At 34.3% G+C, this 20,658-nt stretch overlaps 1 protein-coding gene across 2 annotated transcripts in view; it reads left to right on the forward strand.

Moving 5' to 3' along the window:
* The window catches only part of UBE2D1 (ubiquitin conjugating enzyme E2 D1), a 33,389-nt gene extending 15,962 nt beyond the window's left edge, over positions 1–17,427 (forward strand). For both annotated transcript variants that reach the window (XM_055274362.2, XM_055274361.2), the window contains 6 exons: positions 9,241–9,304; positions 9,398–9,429; positions 11,459–11,536; positions 12,605–12,710; positions 15,752–15,845; positions 16,551–17,427. In XM_055274362.2, the coding sequence (XP_055130337.1) occupies positions 9,421–9,429; positions 11,459–11,536; positions 12,605–12,710; positions 15,752–15,845; positions 16,551–16,596 (333 nt within the window). In that variant the 5' untranslated portion in view covers positions 9,241–9,304; positions 9,398–9,420 and the 3' untranslated portion in view covers positions 16,597–17,427. The remainder of the gene's footprint in view (positions 1–9,240; positions 9,305–9,397; positions 9,430–11,458; positions 11,537–12,604; positions 12,711–15,751; positions 15,846–16,550) is intronic.
* Positions 17,428–20,658: the final 3,231 nt, after the last annotated feature.

Genomic DNA, 20,658 nt, shown 5'->3' on the forward strand with positions numbered 1-20,658 from the left:
CTAAAGGTGAAATAAGTGCTCTTGGTCCCATTCAGATGCCAAACACCATCACTTTTGCTTCCACATCAAAAGTACTATTTGTTTGCCTGAGATAGTGATGATATGCTAAGTTAAGTTTAAAGGATATGTTCATTTCCTATGTGCAACTTTCTGTATTAAGGCTTTGCAGAGCTCCCAGGGAACAACACTCACTTGGAGGCCTGTGTGAATGGTGTCCTTTATTGTCAGTGGCACACGGTCTGTGTGGCAAGATGGCAGCAGCCCTGAGTCCTACTTGTAATAACTGGCAAATTAAAAAAAAAAAATCATGGGTATGGCGATATGCACCTGGAATCCCAATCACTTGGGGAGGGTAGGGCGGGAAGATTGCTTGAGCCCAGGAGTTTGAGTCCAGCCTGGGCAGCATAAGGAGACCCCCATCTCTTAAACGGAAAAAAAAAAATACTATTTCTGTGCCCCCCAGCAATCTACCATTTCACAAGTAGGGGTACTAAAGTGTGCCCCAAGTTTAAAGAGATGGATAGGAAGTAAACTCTGAGGCAATCCTTGTGACTTTTCAGAATTTACCAGATCTTATATATTTCATATATAAGTTTCTATTTTTGATTTAGAAGGTAGTTTACATCAGTTATTTTTACTAGTTCCTTACTAGATCACTCTTCTGTCCTAGGATAAACTTTCTTTCCAGGGTTCCCTGCAGTATTCTAAACTTTAGTGACACATTCAGAAGGGGACCCTTGAGGCTTATAGCTACTCTTGTATTTCCTTGGAGGTACAACTTCTGTAGCTACTTTTAAGCTTCTAAGAACCTAGAGGACCTCTTTGCTATACCTTTTAAGCTACATCTTGTAAAAATGTTTTTTCCACAAATGAGTAAGTTCTCCTTTAATTTCATGCCCCAGTCTAATCATCAACAATGTGCCTGACCAGTGATTTATGAGGATTTTTATTAGTATCATAATCTGATACTATTGCATTAAATCTTTAATGCCTTGGAGGGGTATAGTTGGGATGAAAGTATAAAATCTGAATAATGCCTGTTAGAAAGGATGTAGAAGTACTTAATAAATTTCTATATTTAGCCCATCTGGTTAAGTTAACCATGGAATAAACAAACAAACAAAATCTCTGTCCATGCCACAGACTGCAGCCCTGTCTGTGGGCAGCTCTGTCACTAAGGATTGCCAGTGGTTAGAAGACGACTTACTTTGAGATGAGGTCAGCTCAGCACAAACCCCTAACTCCCCTTGGAAAGCAACCCAAAGCTGTGTCCTGAAAGAAGGTCAGTACCATCCTAAATAAACAATAAGTAATGTTTAGAGCTTTGAGATCTTCTAAACTAGAGAAATGGAAACAAAAATTTAACAGGAATTTTGTGTGGCTTTGGATACTTTGCTAGAATATATAATACATTCTATAAATTGAAAAGAGTTGTGACAATGGCATAATATCTTAGTAATTAATATTCTTTTGATATTCATTTTTGTGTTTCACATGTTACTTAAAAGCTCACCATAGTGTTTTCAAGTGACCTGCACTATTCTAACACCTGTTATACTTTTTACCATATGCAATCTGCATCTCTATATAAAAGAATAATTTATTTTGATTCGATTCTCAAATCTCATCACTTGCATTTGTAAAATATTGAAATTTGAGATATTTATCTTCTACTGATGACATTTTTCTTTAAATTTTATTGCTGATTCAAATAATACCAAACACCTTATGTGAAAGACATTGTGCTAAGTATTATGGTGGGATCCATAAATAAAGTGCATAAAATTCTTAGTTTTAAAAAACATTCCGGTAGATGGGGGAAAGTTAGCATTTATTAAGCATCTATTATACATGTCGGATATTAAGCTAGGTGCTTTACCTATGTATTTTTATACATGGGTATGAAATTTTAATTCTCAGTACAGTTCTTAAAGGTAACCAAAGATGTCCCCGTATTATATACGGCACACTTGAGACTCAAAGAGGTTAATTGCCCAAGGCCACACAGCTAGTAATTGGACTTTGAAAAGATAGCATTTGAGAAAGGAAGAGTATTAGTTCAGCACACTGCATTTAAACAGAATGTCAGTTTGGCTATTTCAACTTCGTAGAAGTCTGTAAATAAGATCTCTTCTCCTCTTTTCTTTTCTGTTCTCTTCTCCTCTTTTCTGTTCTCTTCTCCTTAAGGAAAGCAGGTAAAATTTGAGCATGGGAGATGGAAGGAAGGTTATTTTAGAAGAAAGAAAATTATAAGGGCCAGAAAACTTAACTGTGTCTAGGAAACATCCAAGTAGTCAGGTTATACCTGCAGTTCTTAAAGTTTTTGGTCTCAGTACCCCTTTAATTTTTTTTTTGGTTGCCACTGAACAAATTAACCTTTAATATTATTAAGTATTGTAGAATCCAAAGAATTTTTTGTTTCTGTGGGTTATATGTATTATTATTTACCATGTGAGAGATTAGAACAATTTAAATATTTGGCTGGGCGCAGTGGCTTACACCTGTAATCCCAGCACTTTGGGAGGCTGAGGCGGGAGTTCGAGACCAGCCTGGCCAATATACAGTGAAACCCCATTTCTACTAAAAAATACAAAAACTAGCTGGGCGTGGTGGTGCATGCCTGTAGTCCCAGCTACTTGGGAAGCTAGGGCAGGAGAATCACTTGAACCTGGGAGGCGGAGGTTGCAGTGAGCCAAGATTGTACCACTGTACTCCAGCCTGGGCGACAGAGCAAGACTCCGTCTCTCAAATAAATAAATAAATAAATAATAGAAAATAAAACATTTTAAATAGTAAATAATTTAAGAATAACAAATCCACTGCATTTACATAAATAACTTTTTTTATGAAAAATAACTATATTTTCCAAACAAAAAAGTAGAGTGGCATTGTTTTATGTTTTCAAATCTCGTTATAGTCAAGCTTACAGATAACAGCTGGATTCTCACATATGCTTGTGCATTAATCTGTTAAAATACTATATGTCATTAAGCCTCTGGAAAACTCTACTATATACTCATGAGATATTGAGAATGAAAATACAGATAACATCTGAGTTTTATTATGAAATTAATTTTGATCTCATAGACTTCCTGAAAGTGTTTTAGAAAACCCAAGGGGATTCTTTGGAGAATCACTGGGCACGTTTGTGAAGAGGAACCCAAATAAGGGTGTAGGTTTGGGACTAGATAATGAAAAGATGCTCACTGGGGGAATTTGGTCTTTACTAAGCAATGGGGAGCCACTGAAATAAAGTAGAAGAGTGAAATAAAAGGAGCTGTGCTTTTAGAAGATTTTTTTTTATTGCGAGTAATGCCTAGAGTATTGGAAGCAGTTACAATTGAACTGTAATTGATGTTTGAGGTAACTGTGGTAAGCAACGTAATGGGTTTTGAGGAAGAATATATATATAGAACATCTGATTAAATACAAAGGACAGACAAAGAGGAAAGTGAAAACAGTGCTAAGATTTTGAGCCTTATGACTGGTTGGCTTATGTCCCATTAACAGGCATGGGGAGTACAGGAAAATAATTAAGCTTGGGAAAGAAAGTAGGGAATTAAGTTTTAGATTGCATATAAAAAGTTTTACTTCTAACATTTTGAAGTAATTTTGTCTTACAAAAAAGTTGTTAAAATAATAAGGTTCATATATATCCTTAACCTAACTTCCCCTAAATACAACTTACATAACCACTGTGCAGTTAAACAAGGAAAGCAACCTTGGTATCATGCTATTAACTACACACATAATTCAAATCTCACCAGTTTTTTTTCATTAATGACTTCTTCCTGTTACAGGATCCAATCTGGGATCCCACACTGGATTTAATTGTTGGGTCTTCTTAGTAGCTATCCTCCAATCTGTGACAGTACCTCAATCTTTCTTTCATTGTCTTATAAAACATTTTTAATGAAAAGAGAAGATGCTTAATATATATGTAGAGGAAAAAAAACCAATGCCATTTTATCTCTTTTTTTTATATTTATGTATTTATTTATTACCTCCATTCTCTCAGAGTGGGATATTTTATCTTTTAAAATGCTTAAGAACCTGAATAAAAATCTTTATTTTTCTTTAAAAAGTTACAAAAGTATTATAAAAAATTAAATGGCGTAGAAAACATAAAGAAGTAGCAACCCAGTAGTATCTCCCAGAGATAACTACCATTAACAGTTTGTTGTGTATCCTTTTATTTATTTATTTTTGCGTCTAGAGTTTATATATATATTATGAGATCATAATGGGCATACTGTTCTGTAACTTGTGTTTTTCATTTAATCACTATATTATGTTCATTTAACATTTTTCAGTGTCAACATACATAGATCTGTTTCACTCTTTTAAATAGCTACTCAGTATTTCATAATATGGCTATCATTTCATGAAGCCATTCTCTTATTGATGGACCTTTAGGTTATTTCAGTTTTTCATACTTATACAAGATACTGCAGTAAATATCCTTATATATGTATCTTTAGCTACCAGGGCAGTAATTTCTATGAGGTGAAATTGCTGGGTCAGAGACCATATGCATTTTCTACTTTTGCAGTTAAAACCAAATTTCCCTCTAAAAGACTGTATCAACTTATCCTCCCTCCAACAGTGAGTGACATACTTATTTCCCAACAAAGTTGTGGATGGAAGTATTGTAATTGACAATGGTTTGGTCCAGGTATGGTCTTGTGGGTGCTTAACTATACATTGCTCGCTCTCTTTTTTCCTACAAATCATTGCTTTGCTTTTGTAACACACATATGTAGATAAAATACTTAATGAAAATATTGAATGCTTTTAAATCCTTTGTCTTTGAGATCTTTTAATCCAGCATGAGATAAAGACAAAAGCATGGCCATGAAGAGTTCTTGGCAGGAAGCCTGGGGGGCTTATGAAATCATTATTGGGAAGCTATTTATAGGGTGCATCTTAGATTTCTAGGTAGTGGTGGAATAGGAAGAAATGTTCCAGAAGTGGGAGTCTGGGGTATATAAATTGTTCTCAAGAGAGACTTCTATTAGAGTGAGGAATGTGGAGTTAAGTCCTGGCTCTTGTGAGGCTCCTATGGTCTTGAGCAAGTTGTCTAATTCAGTGTTAATTCTTATATGGTGAGTAGGGGAGAAGGGCAAGGGAAGAGAGTACTAATCCTAACATATCCTTTTGGAATAACATAAAAATCCTTAAGTTATCTTTCATACCCCATATGTAGCAGTGGTGCTAAAAGTAGATAACTAAGAATGGCAGTTATAGCAGAGAAAGCATAGATCAGGTAGTAAGGCAGTTCCAGAAAAACTTAGAGTAATCTAAATCAAAAGAAAGAATTCAACAAATAAAAGTGATCATTGATTTTGTCTGTCATCTAAAAGTACACTGGCTGCTGCATAGACTAAGCAAAAAAAGTGGGGTTTTCGTTTGTCTAGTTGTAGTTTCTGTTTGTTTTATATTTTCACCTCATTAACACATCTCAAAATTTTCCAACATATCTTCATTTTTCTTTTTTCAAATTTAAAGTCTGTATTTTTGTGGGCCAGAGTGGGAATGTGTTGTACCTTTTGTTTTCTGTAGGTCATTCTGTCTGCACATACGCATCCTAGTTTCAGTTACGTATTTCTGAAAAAATAACAGGACGTATTTCCAGACACATGGATTGACAAAGGGATAGAACATTAGGAATCTAGACCCTTCTAAAAAGTCTAGGTTATGTAAGTCTCCTCCCCAAAGCATTACTGTAATTATTTGTGACAAATAATGATCCATGTGAACGTTAAGGGTGTTTGATATTCTATCAGCTGCCTCTTTCCTATGTGGATGAGCTGTAATAAAGTGACAGCTTAAGAACTCAGCCTTTTCAGGTGTGTGTTAGATTTTCTGTCTCTTAGCCCTAACTTCTAACAGAGGAGGTAGAATTAGTACATCAAAAATAATAACAAGAACAAGATAACCTTTGTTTTTATATATAATATAATATTTTAAAGGGTTTTGAAGAAAAGCCTGACATGTGAAATTTGAATATGGTGCAAGGCTGTTCCAACTAGAATAAGGTTTTGATTTTTCTTGTTAATAAAGAAAATCAATATGTATTTGTGCATATGTATGATTTATTCACATACACATTATCTCTAAAATATATACATGCAAGTCATTAACAGTTTTTTAAAACTACAGAGACTGTCATTTTCTGATTAACTAGTTTTCTAGTTAAAATGAGGGCAAAGAAGTCCCATTTACACTAATGTTTAGAAAATTCAACATGATGAATAATTACAGAGGCAATCTCCTAAAAGCCCAAATTAGAAAACTGTTATAAGGCACAGCCCTTCTAAAATGGGGCTGTGATTTGGGAACTGTTCCTCCCTCAGTCATTTAAACTATTTTAATAATTGTATTCTGCTGCTAGAGAGTTGGAAGGCTGTCAGTTCCCTTTATTTGAATGCTTACTATGTGCCAGAGACTGTGCTGTACACTTGACATGTATCATTTCACTTGGTTGTCATAGAAACTGTGGATGGAGGTAGTGCCACTTGAAAACTGAGCTTTGGAGAGAGAAAAAAAGATTTTTCCCAAGATCATGTGGGAAGTGAGTGGTGGCACCCAGACTTGAACTTCAAAGCCTTGCTGCTTTTAACCAGCATAGTTAAGTCAAAGTCTGAAATCCATTTCCTTATTGCTTTTTCTTTTTTTTTTTTTTTAAATGCGGTCTTGCTCTGTCACCTAGGCTGGAGTGCAGAGGCCCGATCATAGTTTACTGCAGCCTCGAACTCCTGGGTTCAAGCGACCCTCCCGCCTCAGCCTCCCAAGTAGCTGGAATTAACAGGCATGAGTCAGCCTGCTCGATCCCTTATTGCTTAACTGTAACATGGACCAAAGAAGCAGCCAACCCTGTTAGTTAATTCTTATTAGGAAGAGAAACCGCACCAGCTATTTAAAAAAAAAAAAAAAAAAAAAAAAAGCAAAACAAAAATGAAAGTACCAAGGTGTACTGGAAAAGAACATTGAGCTTGGAAGGAGACCTGAGTTTGTACTTGGCTCAGTTACTCAGCTCATGTATCACTTTCTTAGGAAGGCCTTTCCCTGTCACGCCCTCCTTCTTGTTTGTCTCTATTAGAGCACTGAACTCATTGCCATAATTACCCTATTGCAGTGATTCTAAGGTGCACGTCTTTCACATTTTAACTTTTCTGAAGTGTGGATGCATTTTACAATTGATGGTGTTTTAAAATAAATTGGCAGCATTTTTTCTTAATTATTGGTACTTAAAATAAGGATGTGCTGTACAGTTGATGACATCTTAGATTTGATTAAGTGCATATTTATTTTGTATGTTCCCACAAAAATGTTTACATCATTCTCATGGTTTTAAATATCAGATATATGCAATGATTTTCCAATTTCTAGCCTTTTTTAAGGTCTACCCCTGTATGTTGAACCACATTGTTTCTTCATATCACAAGGATTACGGATTCAACATATCTACTCTCCAAATCAGTTTGTCTTCTACTGTTCTCCATCTCAGTGAATGGCATCCACATTCGTACATTTGTGGAACTAAAACGTGAGATGATCGCCCGCCTGGGTTTGAATCCCAGTTCCACCCTATAGTAGTTACTCAAGCATGCAGTGAAGTATGTCACCTTAACTATTCACTTGTAAAATGGGGAACATAATAACACCTATCTCTGAGGATTGTTAGAATGACTAAGACATTGAATAAATGTTAGCTGTCCCTAATCTTCGTCATACATATCTATGACTTCTCTCCTTCCTCTGCACATGTAATTCATCAACTCCTGTGATAGATAGGCCCTTCAGAGTATCTCATATCTACCACTTCTATCTTGTTGCCACTTCTCCAATCTAAGCCCCCATTTTTCTTGCCTATGCAGCAACTAATATTGTAGCTTCTCTTTCCCATGTCTAATCCAGTCAGAACTATCCATTAAATCAGAGCATGCCACTTCTTAAGACCTCCCTCACCCCCTACCCAATGCATTTGGTATAAAACACCGCATCATTAATGTGGTCTGTATGGTTCTCTGTCGCCTGCCTGGCTTCTGCCTACCTTTCCAGCCTCATCCTCTGCCACTCTGCCTCCCAGTATCACTCTTTTTCTCCAAAAGTAACTCCTACTCATCCTTTAGATTTCAGCTTAAATGTCACTTCCTCAGAGATGATTATTGATCTTCCAAACTAAAGTTCTTCAGTTATAGTCCTTTATATTGAATGTATACCTTTCTTCTTTAGGATGATCAGTTTCTTCCAAACTGTGGCTAAAGAAGTGAAGTAACTAACGCAAGGCTAAAGAGTGAGATCTGTTAGAACTGGAATTCTATCTGTTAGAGGAAAAAAAAAAAATCCAAAAAAGAGAAAAGAAGAAAAATCGAAAGAACTGGAATTACAACCCAGGGGCGGGGTGAACTCTAAAGCTGTGTCCTTTCTGTGATCTTTGCTGCCTTGAGGGCAGGAAAGAGGGTATGAATCAATGTTCTAAGTTTCAAAACATGGCCTGACTGCTGCTCGTTTATTTCCCATTTCAAGTTATCCTTAAATGAGCTAGGTGCAGTGGCTCATGCCTGTAATTCAATATGGGAGGCCAAGGCAGGTGGATCACTTGAGCCCAGGAGTTGGAGACCAGCCTGGTCAACATGGCAAGACCCCATCTCTACACATAAAATTAGCCGGGTGTGCTGGCACATGCCTGTAGTGCCAGCTACTTGGGGTAGGGGTGGGGGCCTGAGGTGGGAGGATCGCTTAGGCCCAGGAGGTTGAGGCTGCAGTAAGCTTTCGTGCCACTGCACTCCATCCTGGGCGACAAAGTGAGATCCTGTCTCAAAAAAAAAAAAAAAAGTTATCCTTAAGTAGTATACTTTCTGAGCCTTCATGCTCCCTCAATAGATTGTAACCTGTTAAAATAGTACCTGTTTTCTGATATATTATCAACTTAGCACTTACCTAAATTGTCTTACATACAATAGGTACTCATTAAATAGTTTTTCTCTTAGGGATGTTAAAGAAAAACAGTATTTTTTTCCATTTAATCTTTTCAAGGTTTGGAGCTGTCTCATGGAGGAATTGAATACCTTATTCTTTCTACCAGTCAATGGCAGAGTACAATTTATGTTTTTATATTTTGAATAGAACTGCTTTAAATTTTTTAAAGCTAATAGTTTGCATCTTAATGGATCATTACCCTTGTTTCATTGGGAAAAGAAGGAATTAACCTTACGTATTTTTGCTTTCCTTCAGGAATTAAGTGATCTACAGCGCGATCCACCTGCTCACTGTTCAGCTGGACCTGTGGGAGATGACTGTAAGCTTTGCTCTATTTCTGGGATTATGCTACTATTAAAAATTTAGGTTTGAACATTTGTTAATGACTCCAAAACTCCTTTGTTTGTTTCAGTGTTCCACTGGCAAGCCACTATTATGGGGCCTGTAAGTATGATTCATATATATATGAAATTAACCCCCTCAGCCATACTTCATTCTTGCCATTTCACCTTTGATCAGATGTGTGTGATGAGGGTTGAATATTCTTGTACTTTGAATCACCTAGGAAGCAAAATATTATTAAGAATTTACAATGATTTTCTAAAGCATTGGTGGCAAATACTTCCTGGGATCACTATTATGTTTTCCTTTGCTGAATCCTAGATCATTGCACATAATGGAGTGCCACAGCTTGAAACCAGGCTGTGTGTTTATCTTTTTTTTTTTTTCAAGTCACAGAGACTCAGTTGTAATTAACCATAATCATTCTCACATCCACAGTTTTGGTAGGTTAGAAATTAGTCTAATGAAGCCAAAAATTGAATTCCTACAAGTAACAAGTGTCAGTTTGCCATAAGTTTCATCACTGTTCTTTTTTGTGAAAGAGAATCAATAAAATATTACAATGGGTCTATCTTTACCTCCTTATAAATTTGCTGCTTTTAATTTTGTTGCATTGTCCTAAACACAGAATTATCTACTTTTTGATAATTGGCTACTCTCAATACTTATTACTTTTGTTAAACTTCTTTCTTTCAATACTTTAGAGGCAGTTATAAGACTTGAAACAGGCTTTTTCTCTCTATGAGCAAAAATCTGACTGCATAAGAATGAGCACTGACAGCTCAAGTCTACTTTCTGGGTGAGAGTATATAAGTAACACGTTTCCATGAACACCATTCTCTTCTCCCTCCCCTGAAAGAGCTTTATCTAGTGAGTTATAGAGTTTTTAATCAGATAGCCTTGTGTTTAACTTTAAAAAACACCAAAACTACTGAATTTCAAAGTGGTACTCTGGGCATTTGTCTCAAATTATTGTTTTGTTAAGTTTTTTTTTTAAAAAAGGCAAAATACAATGCATTTATATAACAACTATCAATAAGAATCCATTTATTTCTGTTTGTTTTTAATTAGTTACTAAGAACCTTCAAAATACTCTCATTTAAAGGCCCACCCTTACATTTTGAATTATGGCCTTTCACAAATATTTTTTAGGTGAATCACACGTAACAAATGGTTATAATTATGTTATTCATAACTCACTTTAGTAATGTAAATATTTACAGTACTCTGGACCATATCTGTCATTGTAATTTGTCTTCATTTTCTGTATTTCTTACAATTTTTGATAAACTGGAATTAAACAATATATATATAGTAAGAATTATTATACAGTAAAATCCTCTAGCATATATGTGGAAACTTAAGGAGATATATTTAATTAAATATGAAAGAATTAAAATAGAATTATAGGTATATTTTGCTAGCATTTTTCTTTTTTTTAATTTTTTTGCTTGTAATGTTATATTTTCTAATGGTCATAAAGAAACATGGTCAAATTTAAATTTCTCCAGTAAAGTTGATTCCCAATTTGATAGTAGCATGAATATATAATTTTGTTTTGGACTTTTTTGGATTCTCTACATTATTTTATAAATAATTACTAAACGAAGATTTGGCAGATAAATTGTGTAGCAGGGTCCTTAGCATTTTCTTTTCATGACAGCCTCTTCAGTTCATCTCCATTCTTGGTCATTAAGTGAACATCAGAACTTAAGTTTTACTAGCCTCAACACTTTTTCAAAAAAAATACTGATTACGGCTGCAGAAAATGATCTTTTCCCACAGCAGTCTTGTGTGTATACTGATCTTTAACAATTTGTACTCATAACCAGATTTGTTTGGACAAGTCACAGCACTGTGTGTGTCCTGTTTTTGTTTTGTTTTAAATTTTATGATGTCGGCATAATTGTTGGAAAATCCTCGTTCATACCTGCAGAGAAACCTGTTCTCAAGGTAAATGATTTGAACTTATGACAAAATGGTTGCATTTTTTTCATACTGGTAATATTTAATGAAATTATTTTAAACACGATGGCATTTTTTTCAAACTGATAATATTTGGGGGAAATAATTTTGTTGTTATAAATAAATATAGTAATCAAATGCTGATGCAAATCTTTTGTAATTTCAGCCTGATAGCGCGTATCAAGGTGGAGTCTTCTTTCTCACTGTACATTTTCCGACAGATTATCCTTTTAAACCACCAAAGGTATTTTTATTTTTATGATTGATGTGACTCCCATGTAAGGGATTTTACTCTTTATCTAGAGCTCATTTCGTATGTCAAAGACTGTGGGGAGGTTAGCATTTTCAAACTGTTTTGTAAAAACTACTGAATCTAAAATCTGATTTCTCATTGAAATACTGTATTAAGTCTATAAAACAAAAGTCAGTACCTGTCATGCTATGAATTAAATTCCTTGCTTTTCTTTCCCTTCTTATTGGATATGTGTAGTTTGGGACATTTTTATGATTAAGAGTCAGACTTTTCTATTCATGGAATTATCTTTCCAAAGTTGATCCTTCTTTCTCTGTTTTTTTTTTTTTTTAAGTATTCAATAAACATTTCACTGAGTACCTACTGTGTTCTTCCACACTGGGGGATCCAAAAGTAAATATGAAACAGTTCCTTAATTTAGTATGGTGAGAGAGAGAAACACATGTTAAATTTAGATTTGCTCTAAAGAGGAAACAAATGATGGGAATATCAGGGAGGGAAAAAATGAGCAGATTCTGTCACTCAGGAAATGATTATTTTAAATAGTTAAAAACAGATTAACATTGTATTTATGAAATGATATGACAACTCTTGTGGAAAATTAGGATTCTTGATGGATTTCTTAGCTGACACCCCTCAACTTTGCCCTGAAACAGCATCAGCACCCTGTTTTTAGATCCAAGTGTTACTTCCAGGTATCACCAATAATGAAATTAAGAAAAGGATTACTTCTATGTATGATGAAAGCCATGGTTAATTACTTTAGATGCTACTCAAGCAGTCATACCAGCTACTAGAGACTTATTTATTACACTGTCCAAAATACTCTTCAGTTCCTTGGAGGGGGAAAGAAGGAAGCTGACTTGTTTTGTGTTCACATTCTCACTAGCTAGAACTGTGTAGCACAAAGTAGATAATTATTTGATTTGTGCTGATGACTTTTCTCCTCTAAAGTTATGTAAAGTTGAGGATATTTTACCCTAGAGCAAATTGGTTCTGTTTTATTCATAGTTGATTCAAAGGTGATTATCATGTTTTGTTGTTTTGTTTTATGTTTAGATCGCTTTCACAACAAAAATTTACCATCCAAACATAAACAGTAATGGAAGTATTTGTCTCGATATTCTGAGGTCACAATGGTCACCAGCTCTGACTGTATCAAAAGGTAATTTCATTGATCAGATTTGAAACAGTTGATAACAGTGAGACAGGAAAAAAACAGCAGAATTACCTATGGACTAAAGTTTTAAAAAAATGATCAACTGTGCTTTCTCCTGTTTTGATTTTGTTTTGCTCTCTTTGCTTTTATGTTACTCTGGCTTTTGGCAATTAGCTTTGGTTGAGGGGAGTGTGGATGGACAAACCTAAATGATGAAATGAGAAAAAAACTTAAAATATCAGAGCTAGAAATTTGAGGATAAACCTACTGACATTTTATCCTTTTAGCTTGGGTGTTGTCTTTTAAAAAAGAGAGAGTGCCCGGGCACTGTGGCTCATGCCTGTTATTCTAACACTTTGGAAGGCTGAAGTGGGAGGATTGCTTGAGCCCAAGAGTTCGAGACCGGCCTGGGCAACATAGGAGACCCCATCTCTGCAAAAGAAGAGAGCAAATAAGAGATAGTAAAGGGAAGATTTTGGGACTAGTTGTCCCATTCATTAAATGGAAATGTTGACAATAATAAAGCTTTACAGCTGTTTTACGTCAGCCAAGAAAAAAATACCAGATTTGATTGATAAATGATTTAAAATGAAAGACATTTCACACTGTAGGATAATGCAGTACATATAGCATGTTAGTCTAAACTTCTAATAATCAGTAGCATCATTATAGTGACTGACACAAGATCTGTGCTGATTCTCAACTTTTACAGGTGTATAACTGTTCTTTGCTGGATTATCAGGTGTATACATAGGGCATCTGAAGCCATTTTATTTCATTAGCCACTACTACTTACTGTGCTAGCACTCTTAATTTATGTCTTGTTTCTCCAAAAGAAGAGAACTTGACAGCTGGAAAATACTGTTTAGGTTAGAAGCAGCTGCACTGAAGTAACCATCAAGTTTTCCGTTTTTATAAAATTGAAGAAAATGTCTCTCTTGAAAGGTTTTATGGAAGCAATCTGTACTTATTTTTAATAATTGCTACTTGAATATACAGCATGTTTTTAAAAGTAATAAGGTTTATAGGAAGCAGGGTCCACAGCCGTAGCTCTTTCAAATATTAGATAAATAATAGCTCTTTCAGTTCAATTATTTATGAACGGTAGTTTCTCTGACCTAAGATGCTCATCTACAGTATTCATATAGATTCTCATATTCTTTTAAGAATCTTTCACACAGTGTAACTGTCATGCATTAGATATATGAAAGATTCTGTGTTGAAGGGTAATTCAAGTTGATATGCTGTTTCCTGGAATGGTGTCACAAAATGGATCTCACTTGGCATAAACTGCCAAGTCCTTATACATATAAAAGAAATGGCAAACTGCCAGATATTGTACTTATATTCTGACATTGGTAGCTTTTTATAAAGAATCAGTAGTGTTAGATTCTGGAAACCATCCTGTGAGAAATGAAACAGCCTCAGTTTCCTTATAAGTAAAGTGGAGGTTCTTATAGTGTTACCATACAGGGTTGCTATGTGCCTAGCACATAGTGGGCACTTACATGAATGTTAACTGTTACCCTTTTCCTTACCTTAAAGGATAGAGATGGTTTGTGTGCATGATAGTGAAATTGGGGCAAATGGCTCCTGGCAGTAGGGGTGAGCAGAGGAGGAACTTCCTTCTTGCTTACTTTTTTATAAGATAGATCGTACCTTGCTCATTTGTTGGTATATTTTTTACTTTTCTATATATATATTTTTAATTTTTAATTTGTTTATCTTAAAAGATTTTTTTTCTAAATTAAATATAGACAGAGTCTTGCTGTGTTACCCAGGCTAGTCTCAAACTCCTGGCCTCAAGTGATCCTCCTGCCTTGGTCTCCCAAAGTGCTGGGATTATAGGTGTGAGCCACCTTGCCCAGCTTATTATTTTGATTTGTTTATTTTTTGAGATGGGGTTGCTGTGTTGCCCAGGCTGGTCTCGAACTCCTAAGCTCAAGTATCCTTCTGCCTCAGCCTCCCAAGTAGCTGGCATTATAGGCACATGCCACGATTGCCTGGAGCTTTTCCATATTTTAAATGTCTTCTTTTGCTTTTTATCATGAGGTTAGTCTGGAAGCATTCTGGGGCTGTAAGTTAGCCCTGAAAATCTGCCCTGTTGGTTTAATATACAAGGCTTTAAGTTTCATTGGGCAGATAGAAGATAAGAAAGATGAATAAAATACTAATTTTTTCTTTAGTTCATAACACCCCCCCTTTGCCTGTCATTGTAAGAGTCAACTCTGCTCTATAAATCCACCTTTGGACTTGAAAGAGTAGGAAAATAGAAAGGAAATGCGGTGGGGTGGGGGCAAGTGGAAATGGGAGGTTGGTCCAGAGGTTCCATGAACGTCCTCAGAAGTGGTGGCATGCAATTGAAGCAGACAAATGAGGAACCAGAGTCCTTGTTCCCTCTTATTTCAGATACTTAGATCGTTTGTGTGTGTGTGTGTGTGTGTGTGTGTGTGTGTGTGTGTAAGTTAGGATTTTGACATACTGGAGTAACAACTACTTTTTCAATTTTCATTTCTTTCTAAAATATGCAAGCTATATAAAGATAGCTGTTCACATTATTTTTACATGCATGCAATACGAATAAAGTACATGAAGTAAAGATTAATTGAAAAAAATTTTACGAATTTTTCTTCTTTGTAGACAGACCATAGCTCTAAGCCAAAGTAAAAGAGTGTATGAGCACAGTATCCAAAATGGTTTGGAATGTTAACTGTAATTTGATTGTTCTGTAGAGAACTCTCAAGTTTAAAGGTTGTTAATAGCTACTTTGGAGGCTCACATTTTTTTAAATAAATGGAAACTCGGAATTTAAAACTTCAAAAGCTAAAATAATTTTATATTTTATGCATCCTATGGTAATTTTATAACTTTAAAAATTAAAGATCAATTTGCCATCAACCAAAGTAGAATAAAATGTAATTTGATGTGTTCATTTTATTTTGTTTTTTTTTATAAGTACAGTGTCTATATTCACTAAAATTATTTTCACATATGTAATTTGAAGTAGAAGGGTTATTGTCTAATATGATGTTCTCTTTTAAATCTAGTTTTATTGTCCATATGTTCTCTACTTTGTGATCCTAATCCAGATGACCCCTTAGTACCAGATATTGCACAAATCTATAAATCAGATAAAGAAAAGTAAGTGTTTACTTATCTTAGTTTCTGTATGGATACATTCCTGTATAGTATGCCAAAGCATGAATATTATCAATATGTTTTAAGTAAATTTAATTATGGTTGTTATATGTATATTTTTTATCTTTTTCCAATGGAGTAAACCTTTCTTTTAGAACTCTGTTAGATGTTTTACGATAAATCTTGTTCCTTCCCACTTACTATTCAATAGCATATACTCTGTATTTGAAAAATAGGTGTATATATTCTAGGTGATAAATTAAAAATGAAACAATTTAATCATTGGAAAGTATTAAATATGTATTGCTTATCTTCTCCAAAGAAGAGAAGTTCTCTCTGTGCCCATCCAAACTGACCTAATTCTCAAGCTGCTTCATCTTGCTAGTACTGTAGGTTCATTTGCAATTTGTAGATTATACTCCTTCAGGATTGGCTTTTGTAAATTTCTGTTAGAAGCTGGTTTCTGCATTTTGATTTTTGTATATTTGGATACATTTTCATATAGGTTGCAGAGAAATCCATGAGTTAAAAAATTATTTTTCGTGTTTTATTTCTGCATGAACCTAAGTCACATTGACCCAATAATGGATATATGTGTGATTATTGCAATTAAGTATAAGAAGGTAGAATATATAGTTTTATATAGACAGATGCTTCTGAAATACTAATTTTGTATGTTTTTACTATATCCTTTTTGTACATCTACAGATACAACAGACATGCAAGAGAATGGACTCAGAAATATGCAATGTAAAAATCAAAAACATTTTCATATATACCAGAGTACTGTAAAATCTAGGTTTTTTTCAACATTAGCAGTAAATTGAGCACTGTTTACTGTTTCATTGTACCATGAAACCATTTGATTTTTACCCATTTTAAATGTGTTTCTGAAGCAAGACAAAACAAACTTCCAAAAATACCCTTAAGACTGTGATGAGAGCATTTATCATTTTGTATGCATTGAGAAAGACATTTATTATGGTTTTTAAGACACTTGGACATCTGCATCTTCAGCTTACAAGATCTACAATGCAGCTGAAAAGCAACCAAATTATTTTTTGCTGAAACTAGATGTTTTTACATGAGAAATACTGTATGTGTTGTCTAAGATGTCAGTTTTATAAATCTGTATTCAGATTTCATTCTTTGTTAGCTCACTTTATAATTTGTATTTTTTTACTGTATAGACTAAATATATTCTATTTACATGTACGTCAACTCATTACTTTTTTCCTGTGAACAGTATTGAAAAACCCCAATGGCTGATAATTAAGTGAATTAACTGTGTCTCCCTTGTCTTAGGATATTCTGTAGATTGATTGCAGATTTCTTAAATCTGAAATGATCTTTACACTGTAATTCTCAGCATACTGATTATGGAGAAACACTTGTTTTGATTTTGTTATACTTGACTTAACTTTATTGCAATGTGAATTAATTGCACTGCTAAGTAGGAAGATGTGTAACTTTTATTTGTTGCTATTCACATTTGAATTTTTTCCTGTATAGGCAATATTATATTGACACCTTTTACAGATCTTACTGTAGCTTTTTCCATATAAATAAAATGCTTTTTCTACTATTTGTCTTGATTACTTAAAAAAATAAAAATATAAGTAAGGATCAAAACTCTAAAATTTTGCATGAAAATTACATCCAAATTGTGAAAATCAGATCTATTTTGTTTGCCATTAGTCACCATTAGTTATATAAATTTTATTGTTTTAGGTTAGTATCTCTTTACTAAATTGTCAGTCTTTAAGATGATATTTGTTGATCCCTTGCTGTAGAGGAGAATTTAGAGTAATTTGGGGTTTGTCTTGGATTATATCTAAATGGATTATTTGTTAAAAGTACTGAAATGAGTATAAGGCAGTATCACCCATCCAAAAGAAAGGTCTTTATAGACCTGCACAGTCACTAGATTAATTCATTAAAATGCCCCCACCCCGATGTAATTGACATTACATTTCTTAACATTTTAAAATCTAGAATTTCTAAAATGGAATTTAATGCCATCACAATTTGAAAAACATTTTTTTTTTTTTTTTTTTTACTATAGCAGTTACAAAGGAAGTTCTAAAATTATGCCTCCCTCTGTTTTTATAAGTTGCCATCAAAAAGTGATTTAAATAAGCAGGTTATCTTTATAGATTTTAAAGAAAACTAACAAGTTTTAATGTTTTAACTTGGGGAAAAAATACATCTCTTTAATGTTTAGCATGCTTGTCAACCTTGAGTGAGTGTCATTTTTAAGAACAGTTGTAGCCCTTCTGATTATTGCAGTAGCTGTAGAAGTATGTAAGAATATGTGATGGGTGTAGTCATTAGCAAAGCATTTAAATCACTTGAGTATTTTGTCATGGTTCATTATTATTAAAGCACAAAATAACCTATTGTTAGAAAATATGTGTTTTTATAAATGAATGTAAAATAATTAAATGAATTGTGAAATGGATGTTTAAGAAAATATAGGCTTAAAAAGTAAATCTATAAAATGGTGTCTTAAAACAGCCATATCATGAAAAATTCTACTTAGCTATATTATTATAAGCTACATTTGCCCTGAATTTGAACACTCAACATCATTAGATTTAAGTATTTAGTATATTTTGATAGTAAAGGGTTTTGTTTCTTGAATATCTTCACTTTAAACAAACAAAAAAACAACTTTCATTTGTGTGGCATTTATTTTTGGAAGTGTCTTCTTTTTTTTCTTTATTAAAGTTTTTGAAACTTGCCTAACTCGTTTGCCTTTGCTTACATCTGGATTGTACTAGACTTGAGGAGTAAGCAGAAGTTCTCATAATTAGCTAAAAACCTTGAGTTCCATAGTGGCGTCATGATCAGTCAGATCACCATTTTGGGTATATTATTTTTGCTTAACTCTTAACAGGGAGAACATCGGTTACCTTTTAAAACTATAGATCAAAAGCCAGGGCCTTTTGTGGATTAAGCATTAATTTAAGGACTTCCTTGGAGTGACAGAAATGGGTAGTCTTTTGGGGATTTAGGATCCCACCTCTTGAAGTTGCATAGTTGAAAACCATGTTCAAATTGGATTCTGAACACTTACAACTGCCATATACAGCAGTTACCCACATCAGTGATATGGGTTGTCAGGGCAGCCTCACCACCATCCTCCAACTGTCTCAAAAGCATGTGATTCCTGAAGTACGAGCTTTACATATATGCCTCTGTCAACTGTAGTTAATTATTAATTTTTGCATTATTTCCCTGTTTCACACCTCTTAAACTCTGATAGGGAAAATTAAAAATTATAAATGAACTACATATCAAGGACAACTCCAAGAGTTAATGTTCAAAAGTTACTTTTCATAAGAAAAAATAAAAATAATACATTGCAGTTTTAAATTTTTCTTATTTATCACAGTGATCTATGTAATGATTCAGTCATTGACGTTTATCAAGATCCTGCTCTCCCACAGTTCTGTATTTTTTAAATGGAGAGATTAAGGAAATTAATTTTCCTCCCAAATTAAAAGAAATTATTGGTCATGAAACTATATCATGTCTGTTTATTGGTAGTCATTTTGAACTGTACAAAAGCCCAGCCCAGTTGATAATGCTTTAAAATTTGAGTTCTGCAGTAGAATCATCAGTCCTGTTATTCTGTCTTCTTAGGACCAGCCATGAAAAATGTGATCAGTGCTTTAGCCATGGCCATAAAAACAGAGCTTCATTGTATTCGAATTGTTAAAAGTACTGTTTATCTTTGTTTGTTTCAGTCTTTTAAGTGATTAATACAATAAAAAATCTGATTTTTAAAAAATTAGTTTTATCACTTTTCAGCTGTAAAGTAGGACTTTCACAATTTTTTTTTCTTTAAAGCAGAGGCTTAATCACAGTTTAATAGCTGTAAAATGTAATGCAGATTATTTATGAAAGGTCTTATAATGCTTCTCTTTTATTATTCTGATGGTTGTGTTGCACAAATGGGGCAGCAGGTAGAGTCTCATCTAATTTCACTTGTAAAAGTTCCTACGTGTAGATAACTAGTCATTTCTACTCTCTCTGTTTTTGAACTGAGTAGTGTGTGAGCTCTTCTTAAACTGTGTAATTAATATGTTTTCCCTAGTTTTTTTCAGTAGTGGCGATAACTGAAAATTTGTAGACGGCTGATAGTGTCCTGGTGACAGCCTAATAGATGTTATATCCTTACTTGTATTTTGTTACATTTACATTTCTGCTCCCATTATCCTGTTATGTAAGACTGTGGCTTTAGATTGTAAATGAACTGAACTAATAGGAAGAGAGAAAATTCACCTGAGAGTATTAGTATTGGGGGGCATTTTGTGTAATAAGAAACATTTCTCTAAAAACTTGGTTAGCACTCTCTTAGGTCCTATTGTTGTCGAGGGAGAGATGTGCCTTTCTTCTCTCATGAGGAGGTTGCTTTTATTATACTGGCATATACTGAAGGTCTGAACTCTGCTTTCCTCATATAATTTACTTGGCAGGAAAAACCGTTAAGATCTCTTGAGTGCAAAAGATCACTATGAATTGCATATGAAATATTTCAGTATAAACTCTTAATATATATATTGGAACAGTTGTGACACCACTTGTGTTAGCACTTTTGGTACACTTGTTTTGGCAGTCCCACACATTCAACGTGTCGATAGAAGAATGCACAGGACTCAACATATCATCATACTCAACAGTTAAGATTTATTACAGCCACCTGGCAAGGATACACAGTGGGGGCAGTAAGGGGGAAAGACAGACCAGGCAGTCGGGAGGAATCCATGTGCAGGCTCCCTGTGCTCTCCCTGAAGGGGCCACAAGAGTA

Source organism: Symphalangus syndactylus, chromosome 4, assembly GCF_028878055.3.
Source record: "Symphalangus syndactylus isolate Jambi chromosome 4, NHGRI_mSymSyn1-v2.1_pri, whole genome shotgun sequence".
NCBI classification, from domain to species: domain Eukaryota; kingdom Metazoa; phylum Chordata; class Mammalia; order Primates; family Hylobatidae; genus Symphalangus; species Symphalangus syndactylus.